The sequence below is a fragment of the Atractosteus spatula genome, chromosome 4 (assembly GCF_055471065.1).
Source record: "Atractosteus spatula isolate fAtrSpa1 chromosome 4, fAtrSpa1.hap1, whole genome shotgun sequence".
Taxonomy (NCBI): domain Eukaryota; kingdom Metazoa; phylum Chordata; class Actinopteri; order Semionotiformes; family Lepisosteidae; genus Atractosteus; species Atractosteus spatula.
The window spans coordinates 47,360,682-47,382,852 of record NC_142709.1 but is presented as its reverse complement, the minus strand read 5'-3'; the positions used below and the strand labels follow the sequence as shown (position 1 = coordinate 47,382,852).

At 42.0% G+C, this 22,171-nt stretch overlaps 1 protein-coding gene across 2 annotated transcripts in view; it reads right to left on the bottom strand.

Annotated features, from left to right (window-relative positions):
* Positions 1–3,497: 3,497 nt before the first annotated feature.
* The window catches only part of LOC148836444 (ICOS ligand-like), a 32,115-nt gene continuing 13,441 nt past the window's right edge, over positions 3,498–22,171 (bottom strand). Inside the window, exons 1-7 of one of the 2 annotated variants that reach the window (XM_088913516.1) lie at positions 10,741–10,800; positions 10,157–10,468; positions 6,763–6,801; positions 6,054–6,152; positions 5,649–5,674; positions 3,795–3,833; positions 3,498–3,714 (exon numbers count right to left, since the gene is read on the bottom strand). In XM_088913516.1, coding sequence (XP_088769642.1) covers positions 3,688–3,714; positions 3,795–3,833; positions 5,649–5,674; positions 6,054–6,152; positions 6,763–6,801; positions 10,157–10,468; positions 10,741–10,783 — 585 coding nt within the window. In that variant the 5' untranslated portion in view covers positions 10,784–10,800 and the 3' untranslated portion in view covers positions 3,498–3,687. Of the gene's footprint in view, positions 3,715–3,794; positions 3,834–5,648; positions 5,675–6,053; positions 6,153–6,762; positions 6,802–10,156; positions 10,469–10,740 lie in introns of those variants that run through there. The other variant, XM_088913515.1, reaches the window with a different exon arrangement.

Genomic DNA, 22,171 nt, shown 5'->3' with positions numbered 1-22,171 from the left:
AAGGTGACACCATTTCAAATTGGAGAACTACTTACGTTAATTCACACAGGGATGTGGCCAAAGGTGGAAAAGGCGTGCCGTCTGATTTCATTGTTGGCATTACAAGTCTATAGTTCCACTAATGAAGAGCATTAAGTCATTACATTGACCTGAAAGCAGCATTGCTGACCACATCTGATGCCTCTTTTCAAAACCTACTGGTTACAGTTTAACAGCATGACCAAACTTTCTGGAGAACCCCAGCAGAGACCTACCACCGACTCAAGAGTCTACAGTCAGTGGGAAAAACTTGGACAAATTGAAAAAGAGGAAGTCAGGGAGATAATTGTGTTGACATCTGTACCTGGGTCAAAGAACATGGACATGCTAATGAACTTACATGACATAAAAGGTACAGATGATGATGACAGATATTATAGTAACCCTAGATGACAGGGTGATTTTGTAAGGTAAGATCACTTTATTAGCCCTATACAATTTCTTGCAATGGGAATGTGTCTTTTCACATACCCCAGCTTGCTCTCCATGAGACACAGACAGGGAGAGAAGCTTGGGATCAGAGCACAGGGGCAGTCATTTATATAGCACCCCTGGAGCAGTTGGGGTTAAGGGCCTTGCTCAGGGGCCCAACAAAGTAGGATTCCTCTGCCGGCCACAGGATATGAACCAACAACCTTCTGGCCACAAGTCCCAATCTGTAGCCACAGAGCCACCACACCACCCGCTCTGCTCTGCCTATATTTTGATGCCTGTCAGTGTGATAGAACATCTCCCCAGTGATTTAAAATGGAACAGATTTACCAGCACTGCCAGAACTCTTACTTAGGACTAACCAGGTGCAGTTGGCATGTCTGGTGGTCACAAGAGCCCAAGGTAAAGCTGGTCTACAAACCCTGCTGGACTTATGTGAAAGACATACCCTGAAAAACTAGGTATCACTGCTATTCAGAAAAGCAATGGAGGACTCTGATAATTGTACTCTGAATTTAAAAAAAAGGCGACGACCTTCTACATTTTGCTTACAGTAAATCAAATCATCTTCCAGTTTGTGTCACGATCGTAATCCCTCCTCTTAGGGGCGCTCCATCCCTTTCGTATTTAGTTGATTACTTGCACCTGCCCCCTGTTTTGTCTCCTCATTTGAGCCTGGTGCTCTCACTATTCCTCTCTCAGCATTGGGAGATGGACGCCTGGAAGCCCATCTACCAGCAGGTCCAGGAGAGACCCGACGGCATAGGCTTCATCATGGAGTCCTGACCAGCTCGGAGCTCCTGGCCTCGTTATCTTCCTGGTTCCCTGTTCCTGTTCCAGATCCCGTTCTGGATTTTAACCTTATCTGTCTTGGATGGATCTCCCAGTTCCTGGATTTTGGACTGCACCCCTGATTTCCCGTTTTGGACTTCCCTGGACTTGTTTGCTTTCGCCATGCCCCCCGAGCACTGGATCACCGTCATCATGCCCCCCTGTCTGTCAACCCGTCCTATCCTGCTGTACCTTTCCCTGATGTCCTTTTCCACTTACTTTTGGATTATACTGCCTGCATAGGGTCCTGAACTACACTTCGCGGGAGCCTGGACTGGCTCCCGTTACAATTTGCTCCCACCATCCAAACATATACTGGTAGGTTAAATGGCTTCTGGGGAAACTGGCCCTGGTGTGAGTGTGTGTCTGTGTCTGCAAGCAATGCGCACAAGACAGGGTATACTCTGTGATGCATCGGTGTTTCATTCAGGTTGTACCCCACCTTGTGCCTGTTGCTTGCTGGGAATGGCTTTGACTCCCCTGTGACCCTGAATTGGATGGAGCGTTGAGGAAAGGGATGGATGAATAGATGTGATCATAAATTTATTTGGCTGATAACTTTATCCAAAGCGACTTACTGTTTATACCCCATTGTTGGGTATTTTATTGGCGTAAACTGAATGAGGTACTTCGCTCAAAAGTACAATACCATCTGATCTGGGATTTGAAACTGCACCCCCTACATTTGAATCAAGAGTCCGAACTCCTTTTACTGTTATTAACATTTTATCTTCAAACTTGCACATCAGCCAAAATTAACTGAATGCCATTAGTCATGAAAAATTTATTAAGTCTTCACAACACTTACAATCATGCTAAGGTGTAGCCTAAGGTAGAGAAGAATGGTGTCTGAACTATCGATCGTTATCTAAAATGAGGTGCTCTGGCAGCTAGATAAGCTAGATAAAATAATGTGAAGTAAAGCACATCACTTCATTTCCTGCGAGCACTTAGGTTAGTGACATCCTGTTCCTTTCATACCTATTTTCCAATAACGTAGACAGTTAAAAAGAACACAATGTTAAATGCAACTGTATGGAATATCCAAAGTTTATAATTTCTCTCATTTTCTTATTTATTTCAGTCCATGGTTTATGCTAAACCTGTAAAATGTTATAATTTATTGAATAAAATGTAATAATAAGATTTAGTTAAGGGGTAAAAATTCTACATTTTCTAACATCATAGAACTGTTTGCACAGTTTCTAATGAATATCAGGACGGAAGCATTTTAGGATGGAGTTGCACAAATTTGAAAACACAAAATTTTAGTGATGTATAGTGGTGTCAATGCATTGCACATTATTTCCTTTACTTTAAAAAACAGGAATCAAGCTATAGCTGGTAAAAAAAAAAAAAATCTATTTATAATTAAAAATAAAATCTTTTTTCAATTTTCAAATGCACAATAATATAATTTGATAATCTCACAAACATATTGTCTCAAAACTAGACACTGATGGAAATTTCTCTTTATAAGAGCTGAAGCTGAAAGAAAAGTGTGTGAAAAGCCACATTGCTTTACTTGAACGTTTTCCGGTTAATCATCTCATTTGCTGAAAACTGAAACAGCTCCGAGTCACCTGCTGTGAACAAGCTCTGTGTTAGTTCTGTGTGAAGTATTTCTTCAGATATTGTGCTAAATTTGACATTTTCTAGAACAAAGGACAACCAACCTCATTTTGGCATTATTATAATTACTGGTTTACACAACTGAACATTACTGTAAGAAGTGTTACTTTCCAATTGTGTATTTTACATACAGTAACTGGATAAAATCACTCCAGCATACAAGGACATACAAGGAATCACACTGCATCTCTAGTGGGAAAGTGGATGACCTCCAATACAACCAGGGAAGTCACAAAGAAGGAAAGGCACCCAGGTCCAAATGTCCCTGTGAATTTAACCCAGCTCTGTGATTTCATGAATGCATTCCTCTATCTGTTTATCTCACCACTTTGTACTGTGATAATGAACATGCAGAGAACATCAAGTATTTACATTTAATAATTCTGAGGATAAAGATTGTTGTCCGGGTAATACCAAAATCCTGGCTTGAAAGCAAAGATGGTGTGAATGCATTGCAACTAGCCTTAAAAGTAGGGAAATCCAATCAAAATCCAAAGAACAATTTCAATATTTTTCTAGATCTTTTTGTTTAATAAAAAAAAAGTTTTGATCTGAGGATTTTAATCATTAAAACAAAAATAATCTATCAATCTCACTCAACCGGTACATACACACACACATACAGTACAAAATAAGCATTGGAGTCAACTGGAATCCAGCTGTGGGTAATTTATCTGTATATATTCCTCTTCTCTGCTGATGTCACATCCAGCTGTGTCCTGCAGACATCATAAACGGCCTTGTCTCCGTGTCTCAGGTCCTGCAAATACCATTCATGGTCTATTGATAATACATAAAACTTGTCTATGGATAAGGTTTACTGGAGAACAAATAAGCAGGTGAAAGTAAAATATGAATACCTCATAAACATAGTCCGTTTCATTCGTCTTCTTATCTCTCTAAAATGATTGAGAGGAGATCCGTTAGATTAAAGCACATTAGTGGAATTCAAGCAGCGGGGATTCATGAAAATAACCCAACACCTACGCAACTACACCATCTGCATTCCAGGGAAGTCGCAGTTTCTATGTGAGGTTCCATGTGCTCAATGATGAGGTGAGGAATCTAATTCTAAATTTCGTGTCTATACAGTGCACACAGCATAGTCATATTGTGTAAAATCAGCAAATACAACAAGGGTGTCTAGGTTTCAAATGCATAATTGAAAGCGAAATGATTTGGCGCCTCCTAAAACGTCTTATATATTTCTCATGTGCATAGGAATTAAAACAATCAGGTATAATTGTAAATAAAAAGAGAATAAAATGCATGATCTTAAGTGCACTTACTGTATAACAACTAAGAATGATGCCTATTGCATTCTATGGTACAAATCTGCTTTCACAGTTTTCAACCTTTGACTTCCAATGAATGATCCATTTTTGATATATTTGTATATGTTATTGATCAATCTGTGCTGTACAATTACATAAATATGCAATTGACCAAATCTATAGAGCATTGTAAAATCTTCTGTGATAGAAACCTAATGCAACCTTCCATATGTGCTGACAAAATCAGCACAACATTGCAGATGTGCAGTCCAGATGGCACAATTACCCTTTGAAAGGACCAAATGCTGCAGAATGCAGGTGTGCTCACAAGATTCAGCCGACACTGAAAATAAGTTCAATGAACATTTTCAGTGTTCACCAGCGAGTTGCTGGAATGGCTGTAAATCAATATGTTAATCTGAAGGATGTAAAGGAAGAAAATAAGGCGTGATTTAAGAAATATCAACTACCGTACAAAACACAGGTTAGCAACGTGATCTGATAGTATTACATTTGAAGAAAACGTGTTTCATTTAGATTGCATGTAATTTCAAAGTGGAAAAATGTTTTTGTATGTTCACCACAGTGGTTTGACAGTTGGACAGGGGCTGTGTGACCGTCAAATTCATTTGAATGCCTACAGTATATCGACCGGTTGGACAACATTGTATTTGAAAGTACTTTTTCACAACCTACTTTATTAATACCACGTCTGCAGATGTTACATTCAATAAAGTCATTTTAGTTCCATCCTTACAGGGCAGTAGAACATAAGAACATGAGAACACAGGAAGGATTTCTACCAAGAAGAGGTCAGTCAGCCCATCCAGCCATTCGGTAATTAGTAGTTAATTGATACCAGGATCTCATCCAGCTACTGTATCTCTGTATACTGTACTGTAGAAACCAGGATGGATCTAGAAACCAGCCTCTCAGTTAGCCTCCCCAGCCTCCTGAATGTGATCAGACATACCTGATCAATTTATTTTTAAAATCCTTTGAGACTTTGAGTTATATTTCAATGACAGAATAAACAAAAATTAATGGGAAATTTAGGATCAAATGGAATTCTTACCATCAAACACATACGACCAACAGGACCTTAGCAGTAGTAATTCAAGCAGTCAGAGGTTATTATTAAAAAACTGCTACCAGACAAATTTGTTGTAAGGGCCAAGAAAGAGTCAGAAAAATTCTAGTCAGATTCTTACCGTGACAAATCTGTACGGTAAATAAAAAGTAAAGTAGTAATAGTGTTCATTTTACTATGTATAAGCAAAAAAAAACTAATTTCAATTTCAGTAGGCCACATTGATTGGAAGGAAACATTTTTTTCCTTTAAATTGACAATAGTATTATTGTCTGTAATAGTATAGAGTATTATTGACAGACACTGGACTTTCTTTTGTGAACTCTGCACAGGTAGGTAATGTATATTACCTGTTTTGTCTGTTCACTCCTTGAACCTGCAATTTAAAATAATAAGAAATAAATGATTATGGTTTATGGAACATTTTTCATTGTGCTACTTAGACCAGAAAGGAAAAGTAAAATGTAAAAAAAAAATATTTTAAATATATACTATGACAGGGTTAAATTAAATCACTGAAATCCCTGAATTGCCAAATAATTGATACTATTGATTGCAGAATAATTCATATACTGTAGGATATTCATGATTCAACTATAAATTAATCACTACGGGGTAGTCATAATAATAAGTCATAAACATTGGAAGTCTTTTTGTAACTGTATATAAATGTAATACAGCATGAAAAAAATCTTAATTAAAAAAGTAGTATTTTTTGCTACTGTACCACACAATTTAGTTTTACTCATTCACACCTCTTCTTCTGAAACAATAGACAGCAATTCCCATGTACGTCAGTGATATGATGACAGCAAAGACGATTGAAAGACACAGAAAAATATCCACGGTTTGACCTGTGATGTTGACACAGACAACAATGCCAAGTTACAAAAGAATGTAAATGTAATGCAAAACACCGAAATTTGTTAAGACGTGATTCCTTTTAATTAGGCTAATGACTGTTTTATTATATATGTCCAGTTGTTTGAAGATTTGGTTCTCTGGCTCATACCCTCTCAGAAGAGAATAAGATACACAGACATTCTCCTCCAGCCTGGATCCTCCTAATAAAAGTATTTGATATTGCTAATGTGCTCCATTAACACCTTTGTAATATATGGAAAAAATCTTTGAATTCTAGTGCTTTTTTAGATGTGAATGTTGGAACCAGATTACTAGATTAGAAAACATAGGCAGTGCAATTCAAATAATTTGATCATATTCTTATTATTTTCTCACAATAAAATACACTATAATACCTATGATACTGTATAGTATAATATACACCCACTCCTCTCTTAGATCATTTGAGAAACAGAAACTAGATATCAACATCTTTGACCTGTTTCCTAACAGCAACTAATAAAAAAATATTATTATCCATGTTTGCGCACTATTGATATACCTTAAACCAGAATTTAGGTCATAACCCTTAAATCCATCTTTAAAGTGAATGCTTCATACCTTCAGTGTGAATATCTTGTATTCTTCCACATATGTTGCCTGAATTGTAGAATTAAGACATAAAAAACCAAACAAAATTAATTACTGTAAAGTGACTATCACTTTCACTTTCTAACACTCTCAAACTTCCATAAGTGTGTTTGGTACTGAACAGGCAAATACACCATGGAAAAAGTGTTTTATTTTTAAACTTAATCTTGTACTAGGCACATTTCATAGTATAGCACTACTGGCTTTAGTTAAGGAACAAAATGATATCATTATCCACACATCTGTTACTTTGAGGCCTTCATGACATTATCGTTAATTGCATTTTAGAACATAAAGGACAACAGTAAAGTGTACAGTCTTTCAAATGACTAACATTATTCAAAAGTTAAAAATGAAAAAGATTGCTTTATCTGCTGTTCACAAACCACAAACCCAGTAAAATAAGCGTTCCACCTTTGTATTCTCACTTCTGTAAGTCTGTTCCGACTGACACCTATAATTCTTGATACTACCACATCCTGTTATGTTCCATTATGATATTTTTTTGTTCTTTCTCTGGTTCTCTGGTTTTTGTTCTTTCTCAGTGTTCTCTTCTGTGCAACACTGGCGTGGGTAGGATTGAATTTGTAAAATGAAAACCTCTCCTAAAAATAACTTTTCCAGCTCCAATGTCTTGAAAAACTATTTATCCCCGTCCAGTGATTTACCATTTTGTTGTCTTAGTCTTGACCAGCTTTACAGTGCCTGCTGACGAGAAGCAGAACTACTGTATAACGTAATGTAGCCACCACCAAGCTTAACAGCACAGAAGGTGTTCACTGAGTGACGTACTGTGCTGGGTTTGTACCAGATGTAATACTTTGAATTTACTTTGCATTTCGCCCAAAAAGTCTTAAACGACTACAAAATCTTTTGCATCACCTACTATCACCAAAATGCTTTGGTCCATTTTTTTCAGTAATGTCTTCCTCCGTGCTACACTGCCATGTGGGGCAGTTTTGTAGAGTTACGGGGATGTTGATGATTCATTTTCTTCTGTTTCAGGCACTGAGCTCTGTATCTCTTTCAAAGTCGCTGTTGGCCTCACACTGGCATCCCTAATCAGATTCTTGCCTTATGATCTCTCCCAGCTGCTCAGTTTGGAGGGCTGGGTTGATCTAGGCAGTGTCTGGGTGGTAAAACACAAGTTCCGCTTCTAAATGATAGACGTATTGTGCCCAAATGCTTTGAATTTTTTATGCCTTTCTCCTGATCTGTGTCTCTCTGCCACCATTGGAAATCACTGAGTTATTTGCAAACGCTTTGGTCTTCATATTTAAAACTTTGCTCGAGCTTCACTTCCTGCCTGCTAGACCTTATAGAGCCAGGGGAAGTTTGTTCTGAAATCCTTATTTTGTTCATCTGAGCTGATTTCCTGGCACAGTGGTGCAGTGGTTAGCATTGCGGCCTAGCAGTACTGGGGCCCTGGGTTCAGTGTGTCGCGGAAAGCTGGAGCCTACCAGACAAGCAACGTGCGCAAGGCAGGGTACACCCTGGATGGGGCGCCAGTCCATCGCAGGGCAAGTGCAAGCCAATCATACATTGGAAATTTGGAACAGGGTATAACTCCCTACTCTTATCGAGAAATGCCCGGGGATCTTTAATGACCACGGAGAGTCAGGACTTCGGTTTAATGTCTCATCCAAAAGATGGCGCCCACTACAGTATAGTGTCCCCGCCACAATACCGGGGCATTAGGACCCACACAGATCACAGGGTGGGCACCCCCTGCTGGCATCCCCCGCTCCCACTAACACCAGTTCCAGCAGCGACCATAGCTTCCCAGGAGGTCTCCCATCCAGGTACTGACCAGGCTCAACCCTGCTTAGCTTCTAGCGCTATACAGTATGTTTGACTTCTGTAAGTTTGTATGTAAATTCTTCTGGCTTCTGTAAAACTGCCTGTGGTGTGAGTGTGTGTGTGCGTTTGTGTCTGTGTGTGGCCTGTGATGGACTGGCTGTCTTGTCCAGGATTTGCTTGCCGGATAGGCTCTGGCTCCCCTGTGACCCTGAATTGGATGCAGCAGTTAGAAAATGAATTAATGAACTCATTTAGATAAGAAATGCAAAAGGGGTAAATAATTATGTAATCATATCTCTTAGTTTTTAATTTTGTGTACTGAAAGCATTATTATTATTATTGTAAACTACTGAATTTCAAGAGATTCATGAGTGAAAGTTTGATACAATTTAAAAGTAATCAGAATTTGCACTAATTTTGCATTTACATTTATAATTATTCCCTTCATGTGGGAGTGGGAGTTCAGAAAAACAGCTGCTTTTTTCATGAGGTCTGATAACATGACTTCACCAGTACAGTTAACAGCACTGGCTGTTCCACTCCACTTCTTTTCTGTAAATTATGAAGTGCCTGAGAACAATAACCATCAGATATGATTTCATTTCTCCACAAATTGATATTCCCCACAGGCAATGGATAAAATCCAGGTTTCAACATTTAACCTTTTGCAAAATTATATCTGTATCTGTAAAAGACCTTTTCTGATCTTGTTTAATTATACTATTCTATGATTTCTTATCTCAAATTCTTGTTTTAATATTAGTTTGTAATTGTTTATGCGGCATGAAAGTTCACTTGAGCACTTTCGTTTATTTCTATTCTATATTTTTGTTCCACTTATAGACATTCGATCCAAATGTATACCAATTATAATCTTTTACACATTTTTTCTTTACAGACCTTAGGAAATTCTGCTTTCTTTTCCTCGCGACAACGAAGATGAAATAATCGTTTTCTTCCTACAAGAGCTTGTGAATCAAATTGTGTGGAAGACTTGCAATTTCAGTATCTATTTTTTTCTTCTTTATGAACTTGACGAGCTACGGTATCAATAGAAGTGGTAGGACAGACATCCACACAATGTTTTTTTTTTAGTTTTAAGAGAGATTATATAAACGCTTGCTCTCACATGTGTTATCTTGTTTCATCCATCCTTTTTTTAATTACTCCTTCAAATTCAGGAGGGTCGCGGGGGAGACAGAGTCTATCCCAGCAAGCAACGAGTGCAAGGCGGGATACACCCTGGACAGGACACCAGTCTATCACAGGACACACACAGAACCAGACACAGACACACACGCAGTAGGGTCAGTTTTCCCAGAAACCAGTTAACCTGTCAGTACAGTATGTCTCTGGAGCACCCAGTGGAAACCCACAAGAACACATGGAGAACATATAAACTGCATGTATGTGCATGTTGCAGAACGTCCTGCCAGCATATGGAAAAAAATACAGGTACTGTATTTTTGTTTCAATTAAACATCAACATTGAATGACAGTGCAAAATAATGATTGATTCAGCCCCAATGTTTTAACTGTGTAAAAGAAAAACTGGATATTTTACCAGTTAATGTCACCAGAGATCCATTCCCAATCTCCACCTTCCCACGCTCCTTGCTGCAGTAGTATGTCGCTGTGTCGTCCTCAGTGACATTAACAATGACCAGAATATTAGTTCCTCCTTCACTGGAAGCCTTGAACTTTGTGTCCATGAATCCATTGTAATAAGATGGAGGCAGAGCGGACTTCTCTGAGTAAAGTAGGATGGCCTGAGGGGACTGACCAGGCTTGTGTCTGTACCAGGTAACTTCAGGGCTGGATAGACCACACCACACTGTCTCACTGCATCCAGCATACACCTGTGCTCTCAAGGCATCTGAAAGAGGAAAATATTATTTCCAAATTACACATTAATATTGCAACAGAATTTAAAATATCTCTGTCAATACTGAAAAGTTTGAACATAGCTTCACCTTGACCACCCTAAAACTGCATGTAAAAATAGTCTAATAGTAAGCTACTAGTTATACTAGTTATGCAGCATAAATTCAGTATATACTAAATACGTAAGACATAGCTATAGTAATAATGTGATTTAAAATGCATTTAACCAATTTAAGTAGATAAAACCTCTGTAAGACTGCTTACAAGTGAAACACAGAACAAACAGCAATTCTTGCGTCGTTAGCATTTTGTATTTAGAGTCTTTCTGCTGTGAGACTGGAATTTGCACACAACACTGCGCTATTCAGGAAATAAGGGCTGGGCTGAGGGTCAGCTGGCCAGCACACAGCACACTCTGTTACCACTGTACTGAAACACCCAGAATACTTTCTACTTTCTGGGGGCCCTAGCCTATTTTCTATGACTGCAAACAGCTGCAAAAACAAGTCAAACACTCCTCTGCAAGTGGAGCATTAACATCAAGTTGTTACTGTCATCTTAATTAGCTCTGTGTGTATGGAAGATTATGTGTGTTGATGTTTTCACACATTCGAGATGTATTTGTCTGGGTTGATTCTCATGTGACCTTCAGTAATGCAGTAGGAAACATAGCAGAATATTCACTTGATCGAGCCAGTTTTGAGTACTGATTGTTGACTTCACTTGGAATGACTTAATCTGTTTAACATCTACGAATGGGCTTCAGGAAACTGCAGGGAACCATTAGCAAAATATATTGTGTATTATGCATGTAGGGGTTTTGTGCATTTACTGGGACAATTATTAATCGTAGCAGTAAGTCACAAAATGATTCTTTGATGGCTATTAGAAAACCGACCTTGAGGAATAACTCAGCAACACAACGCACACACACGGATACTAATACCCGGCAATACATTTATTAATATATAAAATGTGCATATAAACATAACAGGTCTTATAGTGAGGGTTAGCAGAATACAAAAGGTATATATTCAATCACGAAGAGTTACAAATACCAAGAGGGACATACATTCAGTATACCATTCATTTATACCATTTCGTTAATTAACTTTGATTACAACTCCTACACTAGATACTCCAAAGCAAGTACGTCACTCATAGGAATTAAATTGGCATCAACTGGGGTTGAGGTAACAATTGAATTCTCAAGCTGTAATGCAGAATGTTGAATACTCATCCAATCTATGTGGATTCAGGTCTCCCGTGGACACAAAGGAACAGTGACAGGCTGTTGCTGCATCCAATCGGCGTCCTCTGGCCCGGTGCCAGGCAGTCCTGGTGCGTTGTGAGGTGTGGGAGAAGGATTGTGAGATTCCTGCTGCGGCGCGCTGGCAGTGGCTCTCTAAAGAGCAGCTAGTTAGTCCTGGCTGAACTAGCACAGTTTGTGCACATGAAAAGTGACTGAGGGTCCAAGCAAGTCACAGTCTTTATACGGGAAGACTGGTTCATTCCCGATGTAGCGCTAGTCCTCAATCCTGCGATTCAGCTATCGACAGTTCCGACCGTAGTTCACTCGTTGATCAGGCGAGCGTTTGCGGTGGGGTACTGGCGGTTCACAAGGCTTGCTGCTGGGTTAACTTCGGGCGAATCCTTTGGTTACGCGCGGGCGACCTCCGGTCTCGACTGTTAGAACACAGTAAAGTCCTGGCACTCAGACACACTGGCCATCACGTGATTTTCCGAGATGAGTCTGAGAATGTCTTATAGGGGCACCTTCTGGGCCCTGTGCTGCCTCTTTTATCTGGAGGAACTATGGTCGTTCTTGTTGAAAGTTGAAAGTTCCACAGGCGTTCGAGATCCACGTGGGGTTACCCTGCCCTACCAGTTCCTGATTGGCTGAGTAACAATGTTCTCTGACATTAGGGTTGTAAACAACCTGGGATGAGACTCTCCCTTGGAATCTCCCAGACAGTAAGACGGCAGAGATGACCATTCATTAGGGTGGCTGGAGAATCTCAGCCTTGGGAGTTGTTCCTTTTCAGGAAATTCTATCAGATAGAAAAACACCTTAAATCTGAACCAAATGGAATGGCCTCTCTGTGTCCAGCACCACTAAGATGAGGGAGAGAGAGACTGGCAAGGGAACAGCAAACTTCATTCCTGTATTATTAATAAGCCTTGCAGCTACATGCATAGCATAAACAAACAAAATGTATTTTATCTCTTGACTAATAATGGGTGAATTTATACTTTTACGATATCTTGCCGAGCAGCAGTGACAATGGTACAGTACAAAGAAAAGGTTTGTGACCCGAGATGGATGAGAGTGTATTCTTGGGTCAAAATGTTATTAAATCTACATTTTAGGTCAAAAATGTTATTAGATCCTCTTGAAAGTCTTATTAGAAAATACAAATAACCTGATTAAATATAATATAAGATATATTTTGATTATTTTACTATCCAAAGGATTCAATGCGAATTTGAATAGGTCAAGTAGGTAGCTGTGTCAGCATGCGTAGGCTGCAATGGAACAAGTAAAGGTTTATTCCATGCTAAAAGAAACACAATGTTTCAGCTGTGGAGCCTTCTTTGGGTGATATTTTGTGTGAATAAGGATGTGAGCCATTATATTCAGTAAATGACTACACCTCCTTCAGCATCAATGACTTCAGCTAATTGCTTACTGACACGTCAGTAAGATACGTCAGTCTCTTGCATCAGTTGTTTATGAATTCTGGCACAGTGAAGAACTGCTACGAGTTGGTGACACTTCAGAGCTTCCTTGCATGAACAGTTTATTTCAGGTCCTGCCCTAACCATTTCAGTGGGCTATAGGTCCCAACGTTGACCTGCCTGATCCAAAAGGCAAATCAGTTGTAGAGCTGCCCATATGTTTAGAATCAGTTTTGCTGCAAGACTGACTTTCAGCTCATCTTGAGCTGAGTTCACGAGGAATGACAACACCCAAGATGAAAGCGTCATGGAGCAAAATTGTGGCTAAACCCACTTGGCTGAGGGCTGGCCTCTTGGCCATAGGACAAGGAGACCAGGACCCCCATGCAGGGTGACCAAGGGGCAGCTGCAGAGGTGGAGATGGGGTGGAGGTGGGATGCAAGAGACATGCAAGAGAGATAGGGATCCCGTAAGTATTTATAGCGTTTGGGAGTGGAATGGATTCTCAGGAGCTAATTACTGATAGCTGAGTCTGATTGAGCTTGGTAGTTCTCATCCCTCCTGAACATTTGTTGTAAACTCCATGAATGGAAGACCCACCATTCTCCTCCAAAATTACCTGATGCAACACCTAGTTCATAGTGCTATCAGTGATGGCGAGCTGCCTAGGTCCTGAGGCAGCAAAGCAGCCCCAAACCATGTTCCTCCAACATTCAGGCTTGACAGACGGAATGAGGTTCTTCTGTTTTTATTATACCAGATGTATCTGAATATCTTCCAGCTATTGACTTGTCAGGACTGAAAACATTTCTACATTAATCTTGTAAATCTTTAAGGTGCTCTTTAACAAATTTGAGCAGCAATGTTCTTTTCAAAGAGGCATGCTGATCTGTAGATGTAACTGTGGGGTTCTTCGTGACTTGGGGAGGTCTTGGTTAGACCACCAGTCCTAGCTAGAATCTCCTTGGCTTTGAATTTTTTCAATTTGTAGACTCTGTAGAATCTGGTTGACAGTGGATGGCTGGAGCCAGTGTTTAGAAATGGTCTTGTAACCCTTTCCAGACTTTTCCCCTAAGGTCCTCTGTATGTTTCCTCAAAACCTCTCTGGTGAAAAACGAAACTTCCAAAGTGAGAATCATACAGAACTGGGGCTGCCCAGACTCAGTCCATGTTTACTTGTTACCCACTTATTTAATCACTCGATTCTAATTACCCCTTAATTGTGCTATGCAGGGTTCACTTATGATTTCACTTGGACTGATTCCTAATTTGTTAATTGTCTATACTTCATATATACAGTACCGATGTGTCTCTAAAAACTTTGAATTGGTAAATTTAGACAAGTTTGGCAAAGTTTGGCAAGAATCTGTAATTCCAAGTAGCATTATCAAACTTTTACTCAGCACTGTATGTATAGCAATAAACCAGTTCAAGTGGGTGGCTGTGTCAGCATGTATAGGCTGCAGAGGAACAGGAAAAGGATTATTCCATGCTGAAAGGAAAAGATGTCAGACTGAAGTAGGCTCCACAGCCCCAACTCTGTTTTCTTTTCCTTTCAGAGTGGAATAAACTTTATGTGTTCCTCGCTAATAAACCATTTATGCAAATGTGATGTAATTAAAAAGAAAACCAAAACAAAGAGAAATAAACCATTAGAAAAGTCCAATTTCATGTTTCTTTGCATATCAGAACAATTCTGTAACTGCATTTATTTACCTTTTACATAAATTGTAAATTGAAAATGACTTAAAATGTTTAAAATCCTTTTTTTAATAGTCCTAAGAAATTTCAAATTACAAACCAATGTCTGAGCAGCTGTCCAAATAGTGTTTTTGGTTAACTGTGCCATTAGCTCTCACATCTGCTGTTGTACTTCCCTCTAGTGGCTGTCTTATAGAAGTTCAACCTCCTTGAATCACACTCATTTGAGGCCCTGCATGAGAGGGGGAACGAAAGAAGGGAATTATTGTCCATGGTGCATTGTGACAACCCTGGATTGCAGAGAGCACTGGGATTAAGGGGTGGCCAACCCTGACCCCAAAGAGCCAAGATCCAACAGGTTTTATCATAAGTTGTCAATTTCTAAACACAGGGAACAACATCCTTGGAACCATTAAAGCAGGTGATTTGTTTTGAATCAGGTAGTTACAGTTAGTAGTAAATTGAATAGTTAAGAGGTCATTTGAAAGGCAGATCTCAAAACTCTAGCTCTGTAGCTCGTGAGGGCCAATTGATTTGCTAAACTGAACAAAAATTAACACATCTTCAAGTCTTCGGCAAATTGAAAAGTAAAGGATTACGTGTAGGACTTTTTGTATCATGGAGCTGTAGGGTTGGGTGTATCTGCCCCTGGTGTAGAGTATGTGATCCAGTTCACTAATGCGCTGTTACAATTGATAGTGCAAGGAAAACCAACCACCACACCCCCGTCTCATCCTAAACACCAGTCTTTTCCTAACTCCTCACTCAATATTGGTTTTCCTTTCGAGCTTCCTAGTTGCGCTACTCCTTCTTCTGCTTTGTGTCTTTCTTGGTTTTCGGATTAAGGTTTTTCCCACTTTGATGACGGTTTTTCGGATCACGGCTTGGCTTCGGTACTCACTCTCTGTTTTGGATCTCTGGCTTCCCCTGGACTCCCGGATTGCTCTATTGTCTACGGTTTCGGATCGCGGTTCGGCTTCGCTAACTCGTTCCCTGTTTGGACCTCTGGCTTCCCCTGGACTCTCGGCTCGTTTCTTCGACTACTGTTTTCTTTGGATCACGGCTAGGCTTTATCAGCTCCTGCAAGTGGGTTCATTCACCGGTTTCGGTTTCTCTTACCGAATCCCTAACACCACATGGCTGGGCAGCTTGTTCCACACTCCTACAACTGTGTGGGTAAACAATTGTCAACTGTTCTCAGTTTTAAATGCAATTCCACGTATTTTCCACCAAGTGTCCTCCGGTTCATATTTCACCATTCATTCTGTATAAATCAAGCTGCCTTTTTAAAAACAAAAGTGAAACTTGGCCCAAAGGAGGCAAGTGATGCCCATTCCCGTGTAAAGAATATTTTTTAGTATTTACAGAGGTTTTAGAGATTAGAACACTTTTCTTCTCGAGACAATCAGTAAGTCAAAAAAGATGTGTGTCTCTCACGGTTTGTTTGTGTTTTGTATACAAAAGGGGGGGTGGCATGGTGTTCCCTGCCAAGTACCTATTGCTTGCTGGGATATGCTCTGGCTCCACCGCAACCTGGAAGTGGATGATGCGAGTGTAGCGGCAATGCTTGTTAATAAGACAGAATTAAGCGTTGGTATGCTGTCCTAAAGGAGGCCCCATCTCACCCTCCATCTCTGTGGTGCAGCCACAGAGAAAGTATTCATGCAGGCTGATTTAAGATGTTTTCTTTTGATAAGGAACAAGCTCCCAAAGGGGGATGCACTTAGCTAAGCCTGGCTATCACGATCAATGGTCATCCATTGGCGCCTATCTGTCTAGGGAGTGCCAGATGGACATCTGGACTGCATTCCTAAGTGTCAGGAGTAAGTGACTCATATCTCACCTTGATCAACCAATCAGGGACTGGTAGGGCCGAGTAACCCACGTGGGACTCTGATACCCATGGAACTTTCAGCCAATCAACGAGCTGAAGTTCCTCCAGGTAAAAACAGGCAACACAGAGAGCCTGAGAGATTCAAGAGATTTCAGGAGAGATTCAGTGAGACTTCTGTGAACTTTTCTAAAGGGAATTCAAAGGAGAATTCCAGGGCAGGACGGCCCAGGAGCAGAAGGCTCCCAAGGGCAGGACATTCTCGCAGCGCGCCTCCTGACCATCCTGAGACTCAGCCCGGACAACCACGGAACGGCCAGTGTGTCCGAGTGCCAGAACTTTCCTTTGTTCTAAGAGTCTAGAGCGGAGGTTGCCAGAGAGTAACCAGAGGATCCACCCAAGGTTAGCATCAGCAGCAAGCCTCGTGAACAGGTCGGAACTGTGGACAGCTGAATCACTATTCAGAACTAGCGCTTCATCAGGAACGAACCGGTCCTCTTCCTGACTTGCTGGGACCCACAGTCATCTTTTCTCCTGTGCACAAACTTTGCTAGTTAAAGCCAACACTAACTAGCCGGTCAGTGAGCATCAGCAGCGCACCGTCGCAAACCGCACAGCACAGCCTGGCACGGAGCCAGAGAGCGCGGATTGGACAGCAACAAGCCTGCAGCTGATTGTTTGTGCCTGCAGGAGATATGAATCCCCAGAAATTGGATGAGTATTCAACTTCAATGCATTACAGCTCGAGAATTCAATTGTTATCCCAACCAGTTGATATCAATTTAATTCCTAAGAGTTATGTACTTGTTTTAAGTATCTAATGTAGAAGTTATAACCAAGTTCATTTATGAAACGGTCTAAATGAATGATATACTGAACGTATGTCCTCTTGATATATGTAACTCTTCGTAACTGATTGAATATATACCTTTTGTATTCTGATAACCCTCTCGATAAGATCTGTTAGGTTTATATGCATATTCTATGTATTCATAAATGTATCCTCGTGTATTGGTACCTGTGTGTGTGCGTTGTTTGAGTTATGTCGCATGGTTGGATTCTAAAGCCATCGCAAGAATCAATTTTGTGATTTACTGCTACAATTAATAATTGTCCCAGTAAATGCCCAAACCCTACAGAACTGGTGCCTTCAGAGAGCCACTACATTACATTTTGGCTATGGCAACGTTACATTTTTGGCGTCCCTGGGTGGGCGTGGCAAGACTGAAATGAATCAACCAAGCGGAATAATTCATATAAAACGCCGCGGGTTTCATACACGATAATACAGTGTGCTGAAAGCCGAAAGGAAAAAAGTTCCCCTTGCTCTTTAAGCAGTGCTTGATTGTTTTGTGATCTTTTGCAATCTACCGGGTTGATTGCATACTTGATCTTGTGGTTTTCTGTGGTAAAACTGTGATTTCGTACTTAAAAGTAATACTCTTTAAGTTTAACGATGGTTGCTAAAAGGTCTGAATTCGAGTCGCTATTAAGCACTCTCTCTAGCAGCGACAAGTCTGACCACGATCTCTTCCATATCTCCGTCAGCGGAGAAGCTAGAAGAATAAATCCCCATTCTCTGAGAGAGCTAGCAAAGGACATAGAGAGATTTGACCCCGCAGTGTCAGAGAATAATATCGAGAGTTATATTCAAGACCTCAGGTATAACCTGCAGTACCTGCCAAACGCCACAGAACAGGAGAAAGTGTTTCTGGTCAGGAAAACTACCAGCAGAGCTGTACATGAGTGGATGGCTAGGCAGATGAAAGAAGTCTGTAATGACTTTGAACAGCTTTGTCATGCACTTATCGAAGAATACAGTGCGTTTATTGACCCGACTGCCGCGATAGCCGCCGCTCTTAACATTAAGCACGAGAGAGCAGAGTCCCCTCGCGAATATTATGAGAGACTTAGACGAACTTATTTTGCAGGGCGAAATGATGAGGGTTGCGAAGAGAACACACATTTCAAGGGTTTATTCATTGCGAATCTCCACCCGTCAGTCAGAAAGATGATCTTAATGCATACAGATGCACAGACCATGAAAATGACTGATATTAAGAGATTCGTGCAGAAAGCCTGGGAGTATGATGTCCAAAGTTGCTCTGAGCAAAAAGCTGTTAAAGCGACTCTGTTCGCCGTCAGAGCCAGCAGGGTTAACTCCCTCCTGCTCGAAGGAGCACAGGCTCCTGAGCTGGCTAAGCCCCGTTCCAAAGCATGCACACAGGACCGCACCCAGCGTCCTAAGTGCCATGAGAACACCGGGGGAGGGAAAGGGCTAGAAAAGGCTGAACAAAAGGATTCAGTAGCCACCCGCCTGGCCAGGCTTGAACAAGCTTTATCAGGACAGGGACAACCGCTCCCCAAGGCTGCCGGAAGCGTGAATGAGCTGATACTCTCCACTGGAGGAGGCGGGGACCCGCCCCCTCTCCCTCCCTCAGTCTATCTGATTGAGCGGAAGGGTTCCTGCCTGGATGAGGTCAGCCACTCCCAAGCGAGTGCTGACTCCAACCCTGAAGTCACAGAGCAGGCAGTAAAACACAGAGGAAAAGCAGGAAGCTTTTACCTCAAGGCTGCCATGGGAGATGTCTTACCCAGTGAGACACTGATTGACACTGAGGTTGAAAGGTGTTTGATGTCACACGGCAAGCTCAAACGGGTTGAAAAAGAAAAGGGCATGCGACTCAGACTGGAACCTTTGGTGGATCACCAGAAAGGCAAAGTGTGGAAACAGGTCAAGGCTCCTAAGCCTTCTGTACAGAAGGAAAGGGGGGCCAAGAGGCAGACTGTGCTCACACAGTGCCCACCGAACACAGAAGCCTATGTGAAGATTCCTTCTGTTCCCTCTGGACAAGAAATAAAAATATTTTCTTGTTCCCCGGAAATACAGGGAAGTCGTGTCCCGGCTGAGGTCACAACAGCCTCCCTGCCACAGGAGCGGTGCTCCAAGCAGCCGCCTGATCCACCAGGTAAAGCACACACCTCTTACATCCCTAAAGAGGAGCAGATCTCCCCACCTGGCGATGAAAAGGAGCTTTCCCTGTGCACCCTGGCACCCAAGAGGGGTCAGGAACACCACCCTGCAGTGGTGGAAGGGATCCAGATGGCAGGAGAGCAGGTTGGTGATGTAGCCCTCACCCTTAACCCTGAGAGGTCCTCTATTAGTGAGGATCTGCTTGAGCAGCTGTCACGGGTCCACCGCCAGGTGCCCCTGGTGCAACATTCACAGGTTAGACAGGAGGTCCAGCTGGACGCTGAGACTACTGCGCTGTGGACACACCTGATCCCAGATGCCGATTCCCTCTGCTGTGACCCAGGGAACCTGCAGTCAGGTAACATTATTTCTCACAACTACCAGGTAGTGAGTGAGACTGACCTGATTGTTCCTGCCTCAACAGCAGGGTTTCCAACACACCCAGTCCCCCAGAAGGGACAGGGAATGAAAGCCGAGCCGGTTTTCTTACAGCCACCAGCTCAGTCTGTCAGTCTGAGTCTGACCAACAGTGGTTCACCCAGACTGGAGTTGGATGGTCAAGCCACCCGCCTGCCAGTGCAGGACATCGCAAAGAGGGGTGTCAGAATCCCTGCCTACACTGACATGGGCCTGGTGGGTGATAGTGAGTTCAAAGACAGTGAACTAGCTATCTCAGTGCTGGGGCAGCTCCCTGAACCCCTAGCGAGGGAAGGGGGGAGCGAGCAGGTGTCCTACACCCACGCCCAGCTAACGATTGTAAACATGCCGATAGAGGGATTCCTCAATCAGGAAGGGTGCAGGGTGGACCTGAACAGTGAGAATGGGGTAACAATCCCAGATCACTCAGGTGCTCCAGATGACCACTCAGCCGAGGGTCAGGCATGCTCCACCGCTGCACCGCCCCCTGCAGGTTTCCTAGAGCACAGGCATGAACAAATCGAAAAAGCAGATGCCCTGGAAATGGAGGAGCAGCATCAGCCGCTGCGTCAGATCTCCCCAGATTTCCAGGATGTTGGTGCCCAGGATGCCACATGGCATACTGAGAAAGACACCATGTACACGCTGTGCCAGCTTAGAAAGGCAACAGTCACTCAAAAGGAGATGACTGGGATCAGCCACCCTAAAAGACTTTTGGGAGGACTGATTGCTGCCACCACTGTTGTGCATTTGATCTATTTGGTAGGTTTGTTTGTTACTGGCACTCTCACCCTGACTGCCCCAAGAAGGCAGGTGTCAGAGATGCCAGAGGGTAGTGACAGACTGTATCAACAGCAGCAAAAGTTGGAAAGCTTAGGGAAAATCCTACAGGCAACTTCCTATGTAACAGGGTTAAACCTTATTCCCCAACCAGTGGACATGATTGTTGGTGTTATACAGTGGGTTTATGCTTGTGTGCAACAGGCCAGAATGTTGACACAAGACCTGTTAAGGGAGTTTAGTGCCACTGTAGCCAGTCTAGCCACGGCACAATTCCCAACCCACTTGATTCCACTCTTCTCAGTAGAGGAGTATGTGACATTAACCCCATCGCTCATAGCTCACCCAGAAGGCAATCCAAGATTGAATTTGGTTCCAAATCTTGAGATGGGTATGGCTACCAAAGCTATCCATTGGCTGTGTCTAAACGATTCACCAATGAAGGGTGTAAAGCTACTAACGAGCAGAGGGAGGTTAATGAACCCCATGAAGAGCAGGTGGGAAGTAAATGGCTGGTCAGCACACCACATTTAACTGTCACTATGACTTGTGACAGGCATGATACAGCTACCACAAGGCAGCTACTTAATCAAACAGTTTCCTGTAAGTTCCCGAGGAGGCCATAGTACAGCTTGGTGACTTAACACTGTACTGTCTAGAACCAGACACATAAGACCAAACGTGAGGTTATGGATGCCTTCAGGTGCCACACTATTGAATTGGATAGAAATCCAAGAAACAGTAAGCCCTGAAGAGGTACAGGTAGTTAGTTTGCTTTAATGGAACAAACCTCCAAACCACCCTGGCAGGTGCCCAACACAGGTGTTGTGGTTCATCAGGGGGGCTGGGAACAGGAACCGGTGTTATTGTAACACTGCTGCTGGGAAGCTGGATCATGACTGACAGTGTACTCTGAAAGCTGTACTCTTACATCAAGATGTACTCCGGGTAGCATGAATGAGTCAAAGGTAGCATGTCAAAAGAAAGGAAGTGACTTCTCCCCAAATATCTGCCTACAGAGGTATCAGATACTGACAGTGAACTTCCTGATGTGTAATGCCTAGACTGAAACGATGTCTCCTACCGTGTTTATACATACTCCAGATGTTGTTCATAATGTTTGCATCCAATGCTGGTTCTGGTATGAATTCTCGAGGAGTAATGTGGACATTTAAGGTTAATGTTCTAATGACAAGGGACATCACTTAACTCTGTTTTTGTTTTGAAGGCAACAACGCCTCAGGACCTCGTGACCTTCAAAAAGGGGGGATATGTAGCGGCAATGCTTGTTAATAAGACAGAATTAAGCGTTG